The sequence below is a fragment of the Canis lupus genome, chromosome 6 (genome assembly GCF_048164855.1).
Source record: "Canis lupus baileyi chromosome 6, mCanLup2.hap1, whole genome shotgun sequence".
NCBI classification, from domain to species: domain Eukaryota; kingdom Metazoa; phylum Chordata; class Mammalia; order Carnivora; family Canidae; genus Canis; species Canis lupus.
The window spans coordinates 55,926,923-55,951,315 of NC_132843.1; the positions used below are offsets into that span (position 1 = coordinate 55,926,923).

The following is a 24,393-nucleotide window of genomic DNA, read 5'->3' on the forward strand; positions in this document are numbered from 1 at the left end:
TTCGATCCCGGGTCTCCAGGATCGCGCCCTGGGCCAAAGGCAGGCACCAAACCGCTGCGCCACCCAGGGATCCCCTGGGAAGTCTTTTTAAATTATTATAATTGTATCTAACTGGGAAAGCAAATATATATATGACTCAAATATGCCATTTTACAAAAAGGAGGGGGGGAGCAGCCCAGGTGGCAAAGCAGTTTAGCACCACCTTCAGCCCAGGTCATGATCCTGGAGACCCGGGATCGAATCCCATGTCAGGCTCCCTGCATGGAGCCTGCTTGTCCTCTGCCTGTGTCTCTGCCTCTCTTTCTCTGTGTCTCTCATGAATAAATAAATAAAATCTTTAAAAAAAAAAAATGGTCCACTCTGCCTAAGTCTCTTAGAAAATGGCCCTGAATTTAAATCTTACATATATTCTTATAGGAAATTATTGATAAAATTGTTACAAATTAGTCAATCAACTAACTTCCAAAATGTAGTTTCTATAAGTACAATATAGGCAATAGCAATAGCAAAATAGAAAAATAGAGGCAGATATCACACACTATCACCAACAGTGACTGTGATTCCATGTACAAATAAAACATCTTGATAAAAGGTGAAAATGCTAATCATCTCTTGCTTTGTTGATGGTATAACCTACAACTCAGGAAAAAAAAAAATCCATCACTCAGCCCATTTGCTACTATCACCAGCCAGACTCCAAGACCTGACCTTTACCGCCTACCTGCTTGGCCTCACAGATCTCTGTCCTACTTTTTCCCTTAATCTCTTCTTTGCAGTTTATCTCTTAACTCAGGCAGACCGAAATCGAAACCACACCTTAAGTGATAGCAACTGCCCTGCAAGGCATCCAACTAGCTCAGACTACCCAGACCAGTTTGAGCTTAACCCCTGATGCACACCTACACCGGTGTGCCATGGAGTGACTTCTAGAATGACTGACAACTACCTTTACCTCATTATAATACTAAAATCTCCACCCAAGGAGGAACACAAGCCTCATTTACATAACATACAATGTATGTACAGGAATGTTCCTTAAGGTGCATGTGGGATCTTATGCTTGCCTCTACAAACAATGACCAGGATCTCCTTTTTAAATATTCATTCTAACTCTAAATAAAAGAAACCCATGGACCCTTGCTTGAGGAGTCACCATTTTGGAAGTTTTTCTCTGTGATCTCCTTATTTGTTACAAATAAAGTTTCCATGTGTGACAACTCACTTGGGGTAGTTTCTATGTATGACTTACCAAGGAGTGTATTCACATTAATTCAGTTACACTACTACCTGTGGGCCTCCTTACCTGCCCAGTCCAGGAATTCAACACACTCAGTCTGGGAATACCGAGCAGCAACATCTCGAGCTCTTTCTTCTCGGAAGTTCAGAGCTTCTATATCAACATCCAACTCCACTAGTGCTTTCAAAGTTTCCAAACGACCCCAGGCTGCAGCACAATGTAAGAGTGTGTAACCTAACAAATAGAATGAAGATGGTCAGGTCAAATAAGACTATTGCTTTAGGCTGTTTTACTGAACAGAAGATCTTAATGACATTCAAATCTTGAACAATTACTGTGAGCTAGGCACTATTCTAAGTACTTTATATATGATAAACTAATTTAGTTCATAAAAACCCTATGAAGTCAGAACTATCATAATCCTCGCTCTCCAGATGAGGAAACAGAGGTCCAGAGAGGTTAAGAAGGAAACTCAAGTCCAAAAACTTGCCCAAGGAGCACAGCCAGTAAATGATGGATGCAAGATACCAGCAAGGTATCCTGAAGTCTGAGCTCTTCAACATCTTCTAAGAAGACAGCAACCTCCCTAGAAGCAATATTTTGGAACACAATTAAACCCATTACTCTAGTCTAAGGGATTTTCAGTAAACTCAAATTATGCTAGCATTATTGTCAATAAAATCATATGAATTATGACAACTGTGTAAGTCTTTGGTTTGGAAATTAATCATTTGAATTAAAACTGAAATCATGACCCATCAAATTATAAAGTTGTTTTTTAGACTTGCTGAGACAACTACAATGAGGGTGAAAAACAAGGAAGGTATCATTAAAATTTTTTCACACTGGCTTAAAATAATCAAGTCAAAAGTTCATTGTTTTAACTTACCCACAGGATATATTTATGACTCATTTAACTGGCCAAAGAGGCATGTATTGCTACTACAAGAAGAATTGAGCAAAAGAATGATTACATGTCCTGACTCTACTATGTACTGGGCACTTTATGTACTACTATTTCATTCAACCCCTTCAAGAACCTATGAGGTTGGTATTGTTAGCCCCATTAAAAAATAAAGGAAAGTGAAGGTCAGAGAGGCTATCCCTTGCCCAAGGCCATAGGTAGTAAGCAAGACTCAAACTCAAACCCAGGTCTGTTGCCAAATAAAGGGTTTATAAGGAGTAGGAAACAGCACCTTAATGCTTGTCACTGAGCAGAGTAGGGAAAAAGAGAATAGTGATTCCTCCACTTCCTTCCAGAAACCTCTCCTTGACTCCCTACTTGCCAAATTCCCACCATCCCAGGTCTGTTTTACATCAAGTTGTAAGGATATCATTAACAGAAGGGTTAGTAAGGGAATCAAAAAGAACATGAAGTGAACTACTCCAGGATCAGCCAAAATTGGTATTACATCTCCTCTTTGGCCCAACTTCTTTTTTCTTAATATCACAACAAATGAGAGATTTCAAAAACAAAGAGATAGAGACTAGCCCAAAATTTCTTTGTGCCTTTATCCACTACAAAAAAAGAAGAAAAGAAATACCCTGATACCACTTTCATTGTTCTTGCCTTTTGTCTGAAGACAGAAGTTTTCAATCAGCCAAAAGATCCAGGCTCCCTGATTTGCTGGGGGAGGGAGCTATCTATTGACAAGATGCTGTGAGCATGAGCAAGAAGCCATTCCAAATGCGATGTCTGGCTCCTTATATTGCTCTTCTCAAGGCTGAAGTTATAGGCCACTGGTAACATCTATTTTTTTTTTCTATTTAATATACATGGTTTAAAACAAGAAAATAAAAATAAATTAAAAAAAAAAAACAAGAAAATATTTCTAAATAGAGGCTTTTAACAAAAAATTTGCATGTTTTTAAAACACCTTTACAGGTGTTTTATCCCTTTGTTGGAAATGATCTGTTTTCTAGAAAGAAACACACAGATCCTCATAGTACATTAACTCTATTGCCTTCTCAGAAGAAGAAAAACCATTTAAATAAGATGATTTCAAAAGCATTCAGAAGAGAAAGGGATTTTCCTAAAGTCTTCCCATAACGTTGGTAATGAGTGCTGGGTCCCAGGAGACGGATACAGAAGGTCACATGTTAGAAATCCAAGTAGGAAAAAAGGTACCATAAATGGAACTAGGAAGGATTGGGGCTAATTCTAAGAGAAAAATAATCTCTTTGTGGAAGACTCCTGGTTACTAAATACAGAGTGACTAAATACTAAAAGACCACTGGTTCAGTTACCTAAAATAGGGGCAAGTATACCACAATATGAGCAATACTGTAACACCCAAATCTAATACTGTGATTACTATACTGCCTAGCATCAACTGCCTATACCTCAACTCTTCTTTGGTAAACTCTTGGTCATTTTCAGGATTCAATACAAATATTGCCTCCTTTGTGAAACCTTCCCTGACCATGTCCAATGCTTCCAGGTATAGTTCACTTGTATCTCTCCTCTGAGCTATCTCATACCTTATCCCACCATATAGTAATTATTTATTTACAGATGTGTTTTCTGCTAAACTGTAAACTAGTCCAAGGGTGAATTCATTCAGCTTTCTATCCTGTTTCCAGGACAAGGTCTGGCTGTTCTTCCACCCTTAATAAATCTTTGCTGATCGTATGAGACAAATTTTAAGATGGTAACTAGTTCTGGTCGTGCTTGTTTGAGTATGGTCAAGTTTAGTGACCAAAGCCTTGCCAGAACCAGAGGAGGTTTTATCATCAATAAAGTACAAACTGAAGAGACCTGTCCTTGGATTAATAAGAAAATAAGGCACTTCCCAATAGACCAGAAGTCAGGAATACAGAGAGATGAGACAACATAACTGTTTCATCCTCCTCCTTCTTTTGGATCAAGTGTCCAATTCTCCAGTATTTAATAGGAAAGGAAATCCTGAAAGTAAACATGGTTCATCAATCACCTTGAAAATAATTTTCTTTCCACTTCTCAGTATCATCCACAAATAAATGGCATAAATCTTATTACTTTATAGACATATGTACTGCAGTCCTTTAACCAAAAGTCTTTTAATTCTAGGCCAATGGGTTCTTATGTTCCAATACATCCTCAGACTTCATATATATATATATATAATGAATATTATTCAGCCTTTTAAAAAGAAGGAAATCCTGTCATTGCAACAACTTGGATGAACTTGAAGGACATCATGTTAAGGGAAATAAGACAGAGAAAGCCAAATACTGTACAGTATCACTTTATGTGTCATATAAAAACAAAGAACAAAAAGCCAAAAAAAAAAAAAAAAAAGTTGAGCCCATAGAAATAGAGTAGGAAAGTGCTACCCGGGATCCCTGGGTGGCGCAGCAGTTTAGCGCCTGCCTTTGGCCCAGGGCGCGAATCCCACGTCGGGCTCCTGGTGCATGGAGCCTGCTTCTCCCTCTGCCTGTGTCTCTGCCTCTCTCTCTCTCTCTGTGTGTGTGACTATCATAAATAAAGTTTAAAAAAAAAAAAAAAGGAAAGTGCTACCCAGGGACTGAGGGGTGAAAAAAATAGGAAAGGTTGGTCAAAGGGTAAAAACTTTCAGTTATAAGATGAGTAAATCCTGAGGACCTAATGTATAACATAGTGACTATAGTTGATCATTATTTTATAATTGAAATTTGCTAAGAGAGTAGGACTAAAATGGTTTCACAAAAACAAAAACCACAACCTCTTGGGACACCTGGGTGGCTCAGTGGTTGAGCGTCTGCCTTTGGCTCAGGGCATGGTCTTGGAGTCCCGGGATTGAGTCCCACATCGGGCTCCTTGTATGGAGCCTGCTTCTCCCTCTGCCTATGTCTCTGCCTTTCTCTGCCTCTCACGAATAAATAAATAAAATCTTAAAAAAAAAAACACACAATCTCTTGATTTGATCTGTTCTTTCAGGTGAACAAAGCTTATGGGACCTTGAATCATACAAATGAAACAAGAAGCTTACTGGTAAACTTTAATGTGATTCATTATCTTACAAAGATTAAAATAATAATTGCCAAGTGGACTGGTATAATTAGGTTGGCCAGTTCATGCATACTTTATAAAATCATCTTCATGGAATACCAAATCATTATCACACATAATGCTCAGAATACCACTTGATTCCTTCCTTTCCCTATAAGAAATTCTACACTGGAAACAAATATCACTAGAAGATATAAGGGGATAGCTGTATTGGTTTCTTTGCTGTCAAAACAAATTAGCACCTAAAATTTAGCAGCTAAAAATAATACCCATTTATCATTTCATAGTTCTGAAGCCCAAGTTCAGCATGGTTCAGCTAGGATTGTGACTTAAAGTCTCAGAGGCCTAAAATCAAGGTGTTAGCCAGCCCACGCTCCTATTTGCAGACTGCAGGAATTTCTGATTCCAAGCCCATTTAGGAACTCATTTGGCTCATTTAGGATTCAGTTATTTGAGGCTGGAGGGCTAAAGTCAGATTCCCTGCTGGCTGGCTGTCAGAAGCCTTTTTCAGCTCTGCCTGCTGCCTCCATTCGTTGTCACCTTGTCCCTGTATCTGCAAACAGCAACACTACTTTCTCATGCAAGAAACCTCTCTGATCTCCTTTTCTAAATCTCTTCTAATCCCAGCTAGAAAAATTCCTCTACTTTTAAGGACTCATGTGATTAGACCAACCTTCTCAAAAATCTAGGTTAATCTCTCCATTTTAAAGTCTATATGGGGGTGCCTGGATGGCTCATTCAGTTACGTATCTCACTCTTGATCTCAACTCAGGTCTGCATCTCAGCGTCGTGGGTTCAAGCCCCGTGTTGGGATCTGCACATACTTTTAAAAATAAATAAATAAAACAAGCTTCAACACTAGGTAAGTGTGCTTCAGGTTTTTGATAGAGAGCCTTAAAGAAGGTTTCTTCTATTTCTATTTTGCTAAGAGCATTCATCATGAATGAGTGCAACATTTTTTTCAAAAGACTTTCTTCATCTTTGGAAATGATCATGTGGTTTTGTGCATTCATCCTTTAATGTAGTGAATTATACAATATTTTTTCTAATGTTAAAATCAACCTCGCGTTAATGGAATAAACCCAGTCTAGTATATTACATTTTGTAATATGCAATCTTAGATTCAATTTGTTAATATTATATTTAAGATATTTGCATGTTATTGAGATTGGTCTATAATTTTTCTTTCTACTACTGTCCTTAACTAGTTTTTCTATAAAAGTAGTTTCTCTAATAAAATGAGTTAAGCAATTTTTCAACTATCTTTATGTTCTCCAAACATTGTATAAGCTAAAGATTACCTTTCCCTAAAAGTGCAATGAATCTTACCTTTTAAAACATCTGAGTTAGATGGGGGTGGGGGAAGGAGGCCTATTTTTGTTACTTATTCATTTTTTTCAAAATAATCATTTATCTACTCAAGATTTCCATTTTTTAAATTAATTTTGGTAATTTATATCTTATAAGAAAACTGTCAAACATTTCATCCATGTTTTCAAATGTATTGTCATAAAGTTATTTATAATATTTTCTAATGATTTTCTCTTCAAATTTTTACTTAAATCCTAGTTAGTTAACACATAGTGTAATATTGGTTTCAGGAGAATCCAGTGATTTATCACTTACATATAACAACTGGTGCTTATCACAATAAGTGCCCTCCTTAATACCCATCACCCCATCTAGCCCATTCCTCACCCACTTCCCTCCATCAACCCTGTTTGTTCTCTATTGTTAGGAGTCTCTTATGGTTTGTTTCCCTTTCTCTCTTTCTCCCCCTTCCCATTTGTTCATCTGTTTTATTTATTAAATTTCACACGAATGCAAGCACATGGTGTTTTTTTCTGACTTATTTCACTTAGCATAATATACTCTAGCTCCATCCACATCATTGCAAATGGCAAGATTTTATTCCTTTTGAGTTAACATTCATTGTATATATGTATGTGTGTGTGCATATCCATTAATCAGTCAATGGATATGACTTCTTTAAGTCTTAGTTTCTCCTGTGTGTATGCTCCATTTTATAAATTTCTAAATATTATTTATGCTCTCTACTTCTCTGATATTATCAAATATCAAAAATTATCAAATATTATCAAAGGTTTTTCAACTGTTTTTTTTTAAAGATTTTATTTAGTTATTCATGAGAGACACAGAGAGAGAGGCTGATTTTATTTATTTATTCATGAGAGACTCAGAGAGAGGCAGAGACATAGGCAGAGGGGGAAGCAGGCTCCTTGCAGGGAGCCTGATGTGGGACTTGATCCCAGGACCGCAGGATCACACCCTGAGCCAAAGGCAGATGCTCAACCACTGAGCCACCCAGGCGTCCCTCAACTGTCTTTTTCACTAAACTAGATTTTGGTTTTGTTAATCTTCTCTATTGTTTCTTTATTTTCAGTGTCATTATTTTACTACTACTTTTTTCCTACTTCTACCTTCTTTGGATTACTCAGTTGTTTTTTTTTTCTCTACCTCCTTGAGTTAAATGTCTTGTTTATGATTTCCAATCTTTCTTATGTTTCCATATATACATTAAACTGGAATTTAACTTTAGTTTTTTCCACAGGTCTGACATAGAGTGATCCTGTTGTCACTTACATAAGTTCTAGTGTATTTTCTATGACCAAGAGATGATTTAGAGTGTACTTTGGTTTCTAAAATTATACGGGATTTTCAGTTATCTTTTTGTTACTATTTTCTAATCTTATTTTATTGTGGTCAGAGAAAAAAGACTACATGCTCTAGATCCTTTGTTGTTTGTTGAGACTTTATGGACTTACTTGTGATCAATTTTTTAAAAATATTCCATGTAAGCATGAAGAAAATATATATTCCCTATTTGTTGGAGGTCACTGTTCTATTTTCTACAATGACTATGTAATATATTTGCAATCTGAAAAAAAAAAGTGACTGCATAATAAGAGCTAATTAGATCATGACTGCAAAACTAAAAAATCCTCAAAGGAAAGAAATAACATTATTATTATTAAACATTTGCTGTATATCAACTTCCTATGTGCCAACTACTGTGATAAAATATTTATATTTACTATTTTATTTAATCCTTACAACATCCTATAAAGAAAATATAATTATTATTCCCATTTTGCAGGTGAAGAAACAGAAGCACAAAAAGATTAGATAACTAGCCCAAGTCATATAGCTAATTAAGAATGAAGTCTGTGGGGGCACCTGGGTGGCTCAGTTGGTTAAGCATCTGACTCTTGATTTTGGCTCAGGTTGTAATTTTAGTGTCATGAAATGGAGCCCGACAGTGGGCTCCGTGCTGGACATAGAGCCTGCATAAGATTCTCTCTATCTCTAAGGGACAGAAGAAGGTTTATTTGAACAAATTATAGCTTAGAACTTCCCGAATCTGGAGAGGAAAACAGCATTCAAGTCCAGGAGACACAGAGAACACCCTTCAAAATCAATAAAAATAGGTAAAATAGTAAAGCTTGTAAATTTCAAAGATAAAGAAAAAAATCCCAAAAGCAGCTCAGGACAAGAGGTCTTTAACCTGCAAAGGTAGAAACATAAGGCTGGGAGCAGACCTATCCACAGAGAGCTGGCAGGCTACAAAGGACTGGTATGATCTATTCAACATGGGAAAAATGGGGAAAATATGCAGCCAAGAATAATTTATCCAACAAGGCTGTCATTCAGAATAGAAGGAGAGATAAAGAGGTTCCAGAATAAACAAAAACTAAAGGAATTTGTGAAACTAAACCAGCCCTGCAAGAAATATTAAACAGGATCCTTTAAGCAAAAAAAAGAGCCCAGAGGATCCCTGGGTGGCTCAGCGGTTTAGCACCTGCCTTCGGCCCAGGGTGTGATCCTGGAATTCCCGGATCGAGTCCCACATCAGGCTACACGGAGCCTCTTCTCCCTCTGCCTGTGTCTCTGCCTCTCTCTCTCTTTCTCTCTGTGTCTCTCATGAATAAATAAATAAAATCTTAAAAAAAGAAAAAAAGAGAGCCCCAAAGTAACAAAGACCAGAAAGGAACACAATCTACAGGAACTTTACAGGTAACACAATGCCACTAACTTCATATCTTTCAATAACTACTCTGAATGAAAATGGACTAAATAAATGCTCATCAAATCAAAAGATATAGGATATCAGGATAGATTAAAAAACAAGATCCATCTTATATGCTGCTTACAAGAAAGAGACTCATGTTAGACCCCAAGACACCTCCAAATAGAAAGTAAGGGAGTAGGAAACCATTTACCATGACAATGGATATCCAAAAAAAGCTAGAGAAGCTATTCTTATACTAGACAAACTATATTTTAAACCAAAGACTAGAATAAGTGATGCATAAAAACACTATATCAAAATAAAAGGGTCTCTCCAACAAAAAGATCTAACAATTGTAAATATTTATGCCCCAATCTTGGAAGCAGCCAGCTATATAACCTAATTAGCAACAAAATTAAAGAAATCCATAGATAGCAATACAATAATAGTAGGGGACTTTAACAATCAACTTACAGCAATGGACAGATCTTCTAAGCAGATCAATAAGAAAATAAGGGCTTTGAATGACACACTGGACCAGACGGACTTCACAGATATATTCAGAACATTCCATCGTAAAGCAGAATACACATTCTTCTCAATTACACATGAAATATTCTCTAGAGTAGATCATATAAAGAGTCACAAATTAACCAATACAAAAAGACTGAGATTATACCATACAAATTTTCAGACCACAGTGCTTTAAAACCTAAAGTCAACTACAAGGGCAGCCCCCGTGGCTCAGCAGTTTGGCACCACCTTCAGCCCAGGGCATGATCCTGGAGACCCAGGATCAAATCCCACATCGGGCTCCCTGTGTGGGGCCTGCTTCTCCCTCTGCCTGTGTCTCTGCCCCTTTCTCTCTCTCTCTCTGTCTCTCATGAATAAATAAATAAAATATTTAAAAATAAATAAATAAAGTCAACTACAAGAAAAAATTTGAAAGGACCACAAATACATGGAGGTCAAAGAGTATCCTACTAAAGAATGAATGGGTTAACCAGGCAATTAAAGAAGAATTTTTTTAAATACATGGAAGAAAATGAAAATGAAAACATAACAGTTCAGAACCTTTGAGATGCAGCAAAATCAGTCCTAAGAGGGAAGTAAGTATATTGCAATACAGGTATTTCTCAAGAAATGAGAAGTCTCAAGGCTGCCTGGGTGGCTCAGTGGTTGAGCGTCTGCCTTTGGCTCAGGTCATGATCAGGGGTCCCAGGATCAAGTCCCGTATTGGGCTCCCTGCAAGGAGCCTACTTCCCCCTCTGCCTATGTCTCTGCCTCTCTCTGTGTGTGTCTTTCATGAATAAATAAATAAATAATATTTTTAAAAATTATTTAAAAAAAGAAAGAAAAGTCTTAAATATACAACCTAACATTATACCTAAAGGAGCTGGATAAAGAAAGCAAATAAACCCTAAATCTAGCAGGAGACAAAAAATAAAAAAGATATAAGCAGAAACCAATAATAGAGATCAAAAATATAGTAGAACATATCAACAAAATTAAGAGCTGGTTCTTTGAAAGAATTAATAATATTGATAAACTCCTCAACAGAGTTATCAAAAAGAAAGGCTAGAAGTCCTAGCCTCAGCAATCAGACAACAAAAAGAAATTTAAAAACATCCAAATTCATCCAAAGAAGAAGTCAAACTTTCATTCTTTGCAGACAACATGATACTCTACATAGAAAACCCAAAGGATTCCAGCAAAAAATTGCTAGAACTGACTCAGGAATCCAGCAAAAATCACAGTATATTATAATTACTGCACAGAAGTTAATCACATTCCTATACACTAACAATGAGGCAGAAGAGAAATCAAGGAATCTATCCAACTTACAATTTCACCAAAAACAACAAGATACCTACAAATAAACCCAACCAAAGACGTAAAGGATCTGTACTCTGAAAACTATGAACACTTATGAAAGAAGTTGAAGAAGACACAAAGAAATGGAAAAACATTCTATGTTCATGGATTAAAAGAACAAATATTGTTAAATGTCTATGCTACCCAAAGCAATCTACACATTCAAAGCAATCCCTATCAAAATACCATCAACATTTTTCACAGAGCTGGAACAAACAATCCTAAAATTTATATAGAACCAGAAAAGACCCCGAATAGCCAAAGTAACATTGAAAAAGAAAAGCAAAGCTGGAGGTATCACAATTCTGGACTTCAAGCTGTATTACAAAGTTGTAACCATCAAGACAGTACGGTACTGATACAAAAACAGACACATAGGTCAATGGAATACAGAATAGAGAATGGAATAAAAAAAAAACACAAATGGACCCTCAACTCTATGGTCAAAGAACGAATATCCAATGGAAAAAGACAGTCTAACAAATGGTGTTGGGAAAATTGGACAGTCACATGCAGAAGAATGAAACTGGACTACTTTCTTACACCATATACAAAAATAAACTCTAAATGGTTGAAAAACCTAAATGTGAGACAGGAATCCATCAAAATCTTAGAGAAAATAGCAGCAACGTCTTTGACCTTGGCCACAGCAGCTTCTTCCTAGACACGTTTCCAAAGTTAGGAGAAACAAAAGCAAAAATAAATGGTTGGGACTTAATCAAGATAAAAAGCTTCTGCACAGCAAACAGTCAACAAAACTAAAAGGCAACCTACAGAATGGGAGAAGATATTTGCAATGTCTTATCAGGTAAAGGGCTAGTATCCAAAATCTTTTTTTTTTTTTTTTTTTAAGTATCACACTTATCTCTAGAGAAGACATACAAATGGCCAAAAGACACATGAAAAAATATTCAACATCACTTGGCATCAGGGAAATACAAATCAAATCCAAATGAGATACCACCTCATACTGGTCAGATGGCTAAAATTAACAAGTCAGGAAGTGACAGTTGTGGGGGAAGATGCAGGGAAAACTTTCTTACACTGTTGGTGGGAATGCAAACTGGTGCAGCCACTCTGGAAAATAGTATGGAGGTTCCTCAAAAAGTTAAAAATACAGCTACCCAGGGCACTTGGGTGGCTCAGTCAGTTAAGTGTCTGCCTTCAGCTCTGGTCAGTATCTAAGGGTTCCTAGATCAAGGCAAGCATCCGGCTCCCTGCTCAGGGGGAGCCTGCTTCTCTCTCTGCCTCTCCCCCCTGGTGCATGCTCTCCTTTTCTCTCTCTCTCTCTCTCTCTCTCTCCCTGTCAAATAAATAAATAAAATCTTTTAAAAAATAGAGCTACCCTGTGACCCAGTAATTGCATTACTAGGTATTTACCCAAAGGATACAAACCTAGTGATCTGAAGGGGCATATGCACCCCAATGTTTAGAGCAGCAGTGCCCATAATAGCCAAAATATGGAAAGAGCCCAGATGTCCACTGACAAACAGATGAGGAAGAGCTGGTGTGTATGTATGTGTGTGTGTGTGTGTGTGTATATAAATAAATAAATAAATAAATAAATAAATATATATATATATATATATATAAAATTCAGCCATCAAAAAGAATGAAATTTTGTCATTTGCAATGATGTAGATGGAACTAAAGGATATTATGCTAAGTGAAATAAATCAGTCAGAGAAATACAAATACCATATGATTTCACTCATATGTGGAATTTAAGAAACAAAATAGTGGTACATAGGAAAAATATATAGGAAAAATAAGATGAAAACAGAGAGGGAGGTAAAGCTTAAGAGACTCTTAAGTATAGGAAACAAACTGAGGGTTGTTGGAGGGGAGGTGGTGGGGGGATAGGATAACTGTGTGATGGGCATTAAAGGGCACTTAATATAATGAGCACTGGGTGTTATATGCAACTGATGAATCACTAAATTCTTTTTTTTTTAAGATTTTTAAAAAATTATTTATGAGAGACACACAGAGAGAGAGGCAGAGACACAGGCAGAGGGAGAAGCAGGCTCCATGCAGGAAGCCCAATACAGGACCTGATCCTGGGACCCAAAGGCAGATGCTCAACCACTGAGCCATCCAGGGGTCCCTAAATTCTACTTCTGAAACTAATAATACAGTATATTAATTAAACTGAATTTAAATTTAAAAAAGAGTCTCCCTCTGCCCTTCCCCCATCCCACTCATGAATGTGCATGCACACTGTCTCTCAAAAAAAAAAGTGATGTGTACTTAACTACTATGCTTTACTATATCAACATATATATAGTATACATTCATATATATGTATACACATATACACAAAATGTAAAGAAGGCACGTCAAATTTATCCAACTTTAGAGATAGTTTGTGGCATCTTTAGATAGTTCTAAGTAATGCTGATGAGAGAAAAAAGACAAAATACCTCTGGTGGTTTTTTCATTCAGATTCACACCATACTTTGCCAAAGCTCTAATCACATCACTTTGCCCAGCCATGCAAGCCGCATACAACAAATTTCTCCCAACGATGTCTTCTTCCAAGAGTAGCTGCATGGCCTGTTCATGATGAGGGTTCTCAGGATCCTCAAAAATCTTCTGCAAACCTTCTACATCCCCTGTGAGAGCAGGTTGTAAGAGAGGATTAACAGTGCCTGTTTCCTCTGGTTCTTTCCCTTCTTCATCTTCTTCTTCTTCTCCTTCTTCTTCTTGCTGTGAGAAAAATATTGACTTTTCTGAACTCTCTGATTCAGGAGGTCCTTCTGGCTCCATTAACACCAAAAATACCTGAGGCTAAAAAAAGAAAGTAATAGTAATCTACTTGAACAAATCAATATTTGTTTATTTGCTTATTTTATCAGTCAACTGACAATATAGGTGGGATAAAAATACTTAACTAGTTGAAAATAATTATAAAATAAGACACTTCATCCATGCAATCAAAAAGTTTATTGTGCACACTGTCTAAATATATACTAAAATGCTAAATGTGTGATATAAAGAGTAAATTCAACCGGAACAGAAGAAAAAACAGATCAATGTGGCCAGATTTATTAGGAAAAGATTCAAAGAGAATGAATGTTGAACAGATTCACTTGCCTAAAAAAGGGTCCATGCTGGGGGAAAGTTAGAAACACAGAGGGATTATTGGAGCCAGATTAAAACTCTTAAAATTAGGCACTGACACTGAGATAGAATTATTCATTCAGAACTGTTCACTGAAAGCTTACTAATATTATAAGCGCGGTGCAGGCACTATGTAAATTACAAGAAAGAACCAAATTTATTTCCTGCCTTCAATGACTTACTATTTCAAGGGAGAAAATATGACATGCATAAAATAAGTGTGATAAAATGTAACATGTGCTAAGTATCATAAGACATGAAGTATGCTATGAGAGTTCAGAAGGAATGAGACTAATTCCAGGCACGATTAATCAAGGAATTCTTCATGCTCACTCTGGCAGAACACATACTAAATTGGTAATGATTCAGAAAAGAGTAGCACAGTGCCCTTCGTGTGTATAGGAATGTTTGCTGCATCACTGTTCTTAACAGCAAAAATCCTGGCAGGAAAACAAAGCCCAAGAAAAGGAGTGAGCATAAACTGTAGCATATTCATACAAAATAGTATAAGTAGTTCAAATGAACATATTATAGTGATACCATGTGGTAGGCAACTTCTAACATGGCTTTCAATGACTCTCACCCGTCTTACCCTGTCTCCTGGTATTCATACCCTTGTGTAATTTCCTCCCCCTGAAATGCAGCCTTGACATAGTGACTTTCTTATAATGAAGATACAGCAACAGTGATGGGATGTCATTTCCACAGTTCAGTTATAGCAGATTGTGACTGGTGTTGGTATTCTCTCCCTGACTCTTCTGGTGTGTATGATGGAGAGGGCCATCATACAAGGAACAGAGGGCAACCTCTGGCCAACAACCAGGAGGGAACAGAAGCCCTCAGTCCACTAACCCATGAGGAACTTAACTCTGCCAACAACCACTGAATGAGTTTGGAAGTGGATCTTCCCAGTTGAACCTTGAGATGACTGCAGTCACAGGCAACACACTAACTGCAGCTTCGTGAGAGAAGCCAAAGTAAAAGATCTAGCTAAGCTGTGCCCAGATTCCTGAGCCAGAGAAACTGGGAGATAATGAATGTGTGCTATTTTACACTACCAAAGTTTGGGGATAATTTGTCATGCAGCAATAAGTAACTGAAGCATATAATATAAATAAATCTTAGCAATATAATATTAACAGGAAAAAGTAGATCCAAAAGTATAATCTTTTGGATTATATATACCAAGATATATTCTGTAAAGTTCAAAGCAGTTAAAATTGACTTTTAGCAATGCAAATAGACTCAGGAACACTATTTTTTAAAAAAGAAGAAAAGCAAGATTCAACACAAGATTTAGGACATGTTTGTGGCAGGAGGGTAGGAGGAAGACACAGGAAATGGGATACATGATTCATATAGTTAGTAAAAAAAAAAAAAAAGTATTTAAGCTGGGCCATAAAGAATAGGCAAGATTTGGTCATTCAGAAATCAGAAGGAAGGGAAATCTAGTTAGAATAATATCTCTATCTATCATAGCCCTACATTAATCTCTACCTTCACTAAATATATAAATACTTGTAAGCTGTTGAAGTTAGGAATTCTTTGATTACAACAGAAAAATAATAAGATTAGCTTTCAAAAGTAAGATTTCCTCACATAACAAGAAATTTAAAGGTGGAAATGGTTCAGCAGCTCAAAAATATAGATCCAAGCTCTTTCTAGCTTTTTATGTCATCATAGTGTGTAAGACCGTCATCATCATGGCTGTTGCCTCATAGTGACATGAGAGCTGTCATAATTCCTGGCATCACATCTGCATTTGAAGCAGGAAAAAGGCGGAATCCTCCAGAGGATATCTATGCCATCCATCCTTTTTAAAAGGAAAGCAAAAAAAAATCTTTCCGAACAAGCCCGAACAAAGGCCAGATTGTATCCCTTACTTAAAAGCAGCAAAAAAGAACGTTTCTCAATTTTCCTGCTTTTATAAGAAGCAAGCAAGGTATATGGGGTGAAAATGGGAGTTGTTAGCCAATTAACGATGACTCCACCATAAGATTTGGCCCAAACTTTATCTTTGAAATTTTTTCATTTAATTCCTTCATTTTACAGAATATAAAGAAAACCTATAATCCTTTTGAGTGCTATCATCTAACTCTCCATCTTCCCAACACACACACACACACATACACACACACACTTTCTTAAAGAATCCCAATCTCCATTTTGGAGATTTCTAGTGAGAGATAAAGGAACTTTCCACTATGTAAGCCAAAGAAGCAAGATCCTCCTCCTCTCCGTCTCAGCACAAGGTTGGGGGCAAGAATATAAATTAGGCTCTGCCAATCAGCTGCTGCTCAATCCTAGGATCTTGAGACTCTTTCTGCTGTTGTTTTTAATTATTTCATTTTTTATTCACATATAGCATTGTATTAGTTTAACATATACAACATAATAATCTGATCTATGTATACATTATAAAATGATCACCAGGGTAAGTTAACATCCATCATCTCACATAATTACAAAGTTTGTGATGCAAACTTTTAAGATCTAATCTCTTAACAACATTCAAATACAATACAGTATTGTATTTACTTCAATAGTTATATTAACTATACTCGCTATGCTGTACAGTGCATTCCCAGAACATATTTATCTTATAAATGAAAATTTTTACCTTTTGGCCCTCTTCACCCGTTTCACCTGTCCCTAACTCCACTTCTGGCAACCACCAATCTGTTCTCTGTATCTGTGAGTTAAGTTTTTCTAGCTTTGACATGTGAGTGACCAGGATCTTAACACCTGAACAAGGGACACATGAACATGAGGCTAACTGAAGGTCATTCATCACAGTGACAGCAAGGTTGTACTGATCAAACTTCTTGCTATGAGAACATGCTGTGGTTCTTGTGGTCTGACCCTCCAGAGCTCCCTTGGTTCCTGCTCATTTCCAGGCTCCTCATGATTATGTGAGCCTTTGATATAGTACTCAGACATAGCTGTCTTCCCCAAAATCTGATCTCCCCTTCCTTAGGAACAGAACCCCATTCTCTTTTTTTTAACCACACATTTTTAAAAAACCAATATTTATACTGAAATCAAACTATTTTTCAGTCTCTCTTGCAACATGATGTGGCCATAAGTCCAAATAGTAGACGTAAGAAGTTATATAGTATGCAACTTTTAGGAAAGTGTCATTCCTTCTCACTGGATTGCAAGCATGATGTCTAGAGTTTACACAGCTAATTTAGACTATGAGGTAGATATTCTGTCCAAATACATATATGCTATTTAATATATTGTATTATACATAGTATATCTAAATTATTTTATTGTATTACATAGTATATATTAGTTAATGATATCTTATTTTAATTTTATATATGTAAATGTATATATGTATATATCTTCTATTAATAGGGTAACCTGGGGCAGCCCTGGTGGCACAGCAGTTTAGTGCCGCCTGCAGCCCGGGGTATGATCCTGGAGACCTGGGATGGAGTCCCACATTGGGCTCCCTGCATGGAGCCTGCTTCTCCCTCTGCCTGTGTCTCTGCCCCTCTCTCTCTCTCTCTCTCTCTCTCTGAATAAATAAATAAATAAAACTTAAAAAAAATAATAGGGTAACCAGGGGCACCTGGGTGGCTCAGTGGTTGAGCATCTGCCTTTGACTCAGGTAGTGATCCTGGGATCCTTGGACCAAGTCCCACATCAGGCTCCCCATAGGGAGCCTGCTTCTCCCTCTGTCTATGTCTCTGCCTCCCTCTGTGCCTCTCATGAATAAAAAATAAAATATTTTTTAAAACATAGGGTAACCAAATAACTTACTGTCAGTAGTAATGGACACTTTTGTCTGGATACATTGCATATATGGGATATACTTGCATGTATATCATTAACCAAAATACTACTTATACTTACTACATGTAATACACTGATATTTTTATTTCCATTATATATTTTTTAATTTTTTATTTTTTAAGTAATGTCTATATCCAATGTGCGGCTCAAACTCAGGACCCTGAGACCAAGAGTCACATGTTCTACCAATTGAGCCAGCCAGGCATCTTATTCTCATTATAATTTTTAAGGCTGGCGCCATCCACCAAATTGATTTTATGACCCACTAATGGGGGTACAAGCCACACGGTGAAAAAACATTAGTTTTGAATAACCTCTATGGAACTATAGCAGGAAATCAACAAGAGAGAATTTAACAGAAGTTAGACAGCGTGTGTTTATGGTTAATAGCTTGGGTGACATATGTTTCGATGTACCCAGGGTCCCATTTACATCTGTTCCCCTGCTGTAATTTTTAATGGCATCCTCTTTTGCTCTCAAGAATGTCTATCATTACCACACAATAAATTGTTTTGTCACCCTATAAATAACATTGTAATTTTCTAGAACATATCTACTATAGATATGCATATTCAAACTTTAGAGAAGCAGAATATGCTTTAAAATGCCTTTCCTCGTGGGTTTATTGGGGGCCTGGACAGGAGACCTTGAAGATACTGAGAAAATCCTATTTACATCTCATACATATTCCTGTCACTAGGTCTAGAATAATGTTTTTTTCTCCTCCATTCCTACTAGCCAAATCCTACTTAGGCCAAGCTATAAACCTATTTTCTTCCTAAAACTTTCCTTGACTCTTCTCTAGAATGTACATAGGCCTCTCTCTTCTATGATCTTCAAAGGCCATTCTATATAGCCTGTAACATACAACTTACCAAGTATGGTATTAAATTATTTTCTATTTGTTTCAAGTATAGAAGACATCTACTTAATTAGATTATAAACTGGATGAGGGTAAGGATCAAGGTTTACATTTCTCTTGTGTTACTTTCAGACTTACCACAATTCTTGACAAGTATTTGTTCAATAACTCTTAACATCAAGCTTGCAATTCCCTCTGCTTTTCTTCACAGCCAAGAACAATGGGTTTTGGAGTCAGAAAGACTTGAGTTTTCAACTTAATCCTGCAATTGATTAACTGCATAATACTGGGTGATTTACCTAATCCCTTGTAAGAATAATACTAGACCTAGTTTATATAATTGTTCTGAGGGATCCCTGGGTGGCGCAGCGGTTTGGCGCCTGCCTTTGGCCCAGGGCGCGATCCTGGAGACCCGGGATCGAATCCCATGTCAGGCTCCCGGTGCATGGAGCCTGCTTCTCCCTCTGCCTGTGTCTCTGCCTCTGTCTCTCTCTCTGTGTGTGACTATCATAAATAAATTTAAAAAAATAAATAAATAAAAAATAAATGTAATTGTTCTGAGAATTAGAACAAATTAGATGATGCATATGTCAAGCACATGTTGAGCACTCAGGAAGCAAAATCTATCATCATCACTAATTATATCATCATTCCTCCAGCAAAAGCATTCATGAAGTAAAAGAAAAGATGGTAATATTATTATTTCTTCTTTTTCTCTACTACACAGCTATCCTATGTAGTGCGTAAGTAAATGATTTTCTACTCTACCACCACCAAACACTTGATTACAGAGAGATTATTCTGCATCTAGAGATCAGTGTGGTCCCAAGTTAATTCAGAGATTTGTAAATAAACTAGATCAAATCTGGAAATACAATTCAGGCCAGAATACTGAAAGCTACCCTTGACATACCCTTGAATGAAGCTTAATTTCCATATCAGCCCAAAATTAACACGATTAGGGCAGCATTTCTCAAATTCCTTGATCTCAGGGCCCTTTATACTCTTAAAAATGGAGAGGTCCCAAAATTTTTATGTGGGTTATATCTATCAATATTTATCATATTAGAAAAAAACATTTACCATATTAAAAATTAAAACTTATAAATCTTTTTTTTTAAGATTTTATTTATTTATTCATGAAAGACACAGAGAGAGAGAGAGAGAGAGAGGCAGAGACACAGGCAGAAGGAGAAGCAGGCTCCATGCAGGGAGCCCGACGTGGCACTCGATCCCGGGTCTCCAGGATCAGGCCCCGGGCCGAAGGCGGCACTTAACCGCTGAACCACCCGGGCTACCCAAAACTTAGAAATCTTTAAAATATTTATTAGTTCATCTTAAAACAATTATACATTAATATACAAAATATAGCTTATGAAAAATAACTATATTTTACAAGGAAAATTTGATGAGAAGGTAGCATTGTTTTATATTTTTGCAAATCCCTTTAATGTCTGGCTTAATAGATGGGTTCAAACATCTGCTTCTGCTTTCATTGCCATGTCATGTGATGTTGTGATATCACCTGTCATTTAACCTCCAGAAAACCACTATAACATGGCAGAGAATGAGAATACAAAGGCAAGTTATGTGTAAGAACTCATATGAAGATAGCTTTACTGGTGAACTCCCTGAAAAATGTCTCATGGATCCCCAAGGAATCCTCAGACCATACTTTGAGAACCACTGGACTAGGACTAAGTCCTAAGACTGAAGCCACTCTGGTCTATGGTCAAACTCTCAAGACTGTTCTAGTCTAAATCTAGATTAAACTGAGATCAGCCTTTCTGAAATAAAAGGACAAAGTGAAGTCTTCCTGGGTATTTATCCTTAGGTCTGCTTATTATTTAATTTTTTTAAAAAAATTTTATTTATTGACTTGACACAGAGAGAGTAAGAACACAGCAGAGGGAGTTGCAGGCAGAGGGAGACAGAGAAGCAGGTTCCTTGTGAGCAGGAAGCCCAACTTGGGGCTCGATCCCAGGACCCAGGGATCACAACTGGAGCTGGTGGCAGATGCTCAACCACTGGGCCACCCAGGTGCTCCAGGCCTGCCTTTTAAAAGACAACATCTAATCAAGAAAATAAACACTCCTGTCAAATGTTTGGTGGTTTACTGCTGATTGTGTCCTTCATCATATTATCTTTTGAAGACAGAGCAAAGAATTCTATTCTTTATGACTTTTTCTTCTTATAACACAGAAGTTTTAGAATATTTCAAAGTATTTTTACTGTGAATATAAGTACTAATAGGATGATCATATAGCTTTTCCTTTCTTCCTTTTATCAATATTCTATATATTGAAATTTTAAATATTTATTTATTTATTTATTTATTTATTTATTTGGGGGGAGGAAGGGCAGAGGAAGAGGGAGGATCTCAAGCAGACTCTTCACTGAGCACAGAGCTGGACATGGGGCTCAATCTCATGACCCTGAGATGTAACCTGAGCAGAAATCAAGAGTTGGACGCTTCACCAAAACACCCAGGGACCCTCCTATTGAAAATGTTTAACTCTACTTCCTCACTAATATTTTTGCTTTAGAAAATACTTATTTTTTTAAGGTTTTTTTTTTTTTTTTTCCATTCATGAGAGACAGGGAGAGAGGCAGAGACACAGGCAGAGGGAGAAGCAGGCTTCATGCAAGGAGCCCGACATGGGACTTGATCCTGAGTCTTCAGATCACTCCCTAGGCTAAAAGCGGCGCTAAACCGCAGAGCCTCCCGGGCTGCCCTAGAAAATACTTATTTTGATGAGAAATGTGTAATTTATATTTAACATATAATGAGCTTAGTTCTGTTATTGGTTTGTTTTTGGTTTTTTTTTTGTTTTTATTCATAGAGACACAGCTAGAGAGAGAAGCAGAGACACGGGCAGTGGGAGAAGCAGGCGCCATGCAGGGAGCCTGATGTGGGACTCGATCCTAGGTCTCCAGGATCACGCCCTTGGCTGCAGGTGGCGCTAAACCGCTGCGCCACCGGGGCTGCTCAATTCTGTTATTGTTAAAAGAATTAATCAACATGTTTTTAACTCTCAGTTTTAATTTCTAATTTTTACTATATTTTTAATCTTTGCTGTATGCCTAAATATAACCCACATAAAAGAAAGCTGTTTGGGATCAGTAATTTTTTAAAAGTGGTAATGGAGTCCTGGGACCGAAAACTTTGGGGACCACTGTTTTAGGACATGAATGAGATTCAGAAGTGGCAGAGTCTTTCAGGGACCCTTGCCTTTACATGGTTGCTGTAGCAAGGTGAAGAAGTTCTGGATCCCTGGGTGGCGCAGCGGTTTGGCGCCTGCCTTTGGCCCAGGGCGCGATCCTGGAGACCCGGGATCGAATCCCACATCGGGCTCCCGGTGCATGGAGCCTGCTTCTCCCTCTGCCTGTGTCTCTGCCTCTCTCTCTCTCTCTGTAACTATCATAAATAAATAAAAAAAATTAAAAAAAAAAAAAAAGGTGAAGAAGTTCTGTATGGAGGGAGGCCTGTGAATCAAATCACCCCAACCAGTGAGGAAGAGTAGTCACAAGGGCTTAGGGCACTGACTAAACCAGGAGAGATCTGTTCACAAAGTACATGACCCCAGACGTGACAAAGAGACCTCAGGAAATTCCCCCCAAAGATCGCGTGAGCCATCCACATGTACCCACGTATCAGGACATCATCTCAAGGAGAGAATCAGGGGAGAAGTTATCTGAGAACCTGAATATTTTTGCATAAGAGAAATTAAACATTAGACAAGCCAATTACAGATTGGTCTACACTTTAAAACTGCACATTTCCATTATTTCTTTTCCTAATAACCAATGAGTGAGCGCTCACAAAAGAAACTAGGTCACTGGGGACCTAGTGGGTGGCTCAGCGGTTGAGCGTCTGCCTTTGGCTTAGGGCTTGATCCCAGATCGGGATCGAGTCCCACATCGGGCTCCTTGCAGGGAGCCTGCTTCTCCCTCCCCTGTCTCATGAATAAACAAATAGGAAGAAAGAAAAAGAAAAAGAAAAAAAGAAAAGAAAAGAGGAAAGAGGAAGGAAGAAACAAACTGGGTCATTGACAAAAATAAATTAAATTTTCTTTGCCCATAAAAGCTGTAAGAGAAGTCACAAGGGCAACCCAAGTACCTAGAACCAAAAGCACGGAGAGGAGAGAGGCAGGGTTGGGACTACGAAGGCAGAATGGCCTAACGGTCTGTGAGCCCGAGGGCCCACGCTTTGGTCTTAATTCTGGTATCTGATTGATAACGACGTGACTCTTCAGAACCCACACTCCTTATTCGTGAAATGAGAACCGCAGCTGCTCGGTTTTACTTAATCCGTGTTGGGAAGCGGGGTCTAGGAACTCTTGCTCTTACCTACCAAGTGCGAACCCACCGGAGGCTGCTAAGACACTAGCAACAGAACATCACGGGGCCACGGGGCTGCCCTGGGCCAGTCCCACCGTCGGCACCGAGACCGGGGGTAGAAGGATGCGAAGAGTGAAGACCAAGCTCAGCGCGCCGGCTCGGAAAAGGCTTCCGAAAGGAGCAGGAGTCTCAAAAGGAGAAGACAGCGCAATCCCGAGACGCGGAGAAGCATAATCAACAAAGGGCAAGGAGGCAGACACGCTTGAAGTTGTTAGGATGGATAAATAGATCTTAAGGCTCCTTAAGCTAACTAGAGTCTTTCTTCAAAACACGTGGTCCAAAAATAATTTTTTTTAATTTCTAAAATAAAAAAAACAAACAAACAAAAAAAAGAAAAGCCTTGGTCCCCGGAGGGTTTCAAGTCCCACCTCAACGAGGGGGTCCCCAGGGCAGCCTTGGCCACGGGAGCCCAACAAAGGCGAGCCTGAGAAAGGGGAAACGGCGGGGCGGCAGGCACAGCGCGCGTCCCCGGAGGGGAGGGACGCCCGCCCCCGGGGGCCGCGACCCGAACTCCCCGGCAGGGGCAAAGCCTGAAGTCGCGGCGGCTGACGCGCACCCCCTCCCGCTCCGGGGCCCCAGCCGCCCCGCGGGGAGACGCCCGCTCCTCCCTCCCCGCGCCCCCTCCTCCCTCCCCGCGCCCCCGCCGCCCGCGCCCGGCGCCCCGCGCCCCGCGCCCCGCGCCCCGCGCCGCCGCCGACTCACCGCTCCCCAGGCCCGCGGCTTCCGCGGTTACCATGGCGACGGCGCACCCGTGCGCGGTGGCGCCGCCCCGAGCGCTGCGGTTCCGGCTGCGCGCGAGGGTCAAGGTGGCGAGGCGGGGGCGGCGGGAGCGCGGGGGCGGGCGCGGAGGGGCACCTCGGGGTCGGCTGCATTTCGGGGTCCCGGAGGCGGGGGCGGGGGGGGGCTGCTCGTCCTTTATTTTGTAGACTTTTCTGTCCTATGATGCTTATTTTACTTTCCAATGAGAAAAAATAAAATTTAAAAATAAGGCGTGCGTGTGTATTGGAGGCAGGTCCCTCTTAAGTCTTAGCTTTGGGCTTTGAACTAAAGAGTTTTCCAGAAATACAAGAATGCTTTCTGAAAGACTACAA

The 24,393-nt window shown here is 38.7% G+C and overlaps 1 protein-coding gene across 7 annotated transcripts in view; it reads right to left on the reverse strand.

Moving 5' to 3' along the window:
• The window catches only part of ANKRD45 (ankyrin repeat domain 45), a 51,084-nt gene extending 27,002 nt beyond the window's left edge, over positions 1 to 24,082 (reverse strand). The window contains exons 1-4 of one of the 7 annotated variants that reach the window (XM_072830660.1): positions 23,256 to 23,787; positions 19,040 to 19,163; positions 13,536 to 13,902; positions 1,304 to 1,471 (exon numbers count right to left, since the gene is read on the reverse strand). In XM_072830660.1, coding sequence (XP_072686761.1) covers positions 1,304 to 1,471; positions 13,536 to 13,881 — 514 coding nt within the window. In that variant the 5' untranslated portion in view covers positions 13,882 to 13,902; positions 19,040 to 19,163; positions 23,256 to 23,787. Of the gene's footprint in view, positions 1 to 1,303; positions 1,472 to 13,535; positions 13,903 to 19,039; positions 19,164 to 23,251; positions 23,845 to 24,004 lie in introns of those variants that run through there. The other 6 variants (XM_072830659.1, XM_072830664.1, XM_072830662.1 and 3 more) reach the window with 6 other exon arrangements.
• Between the last annotated feature and the right edge of the window lie 311 nt (positions 24,083 to 24,393).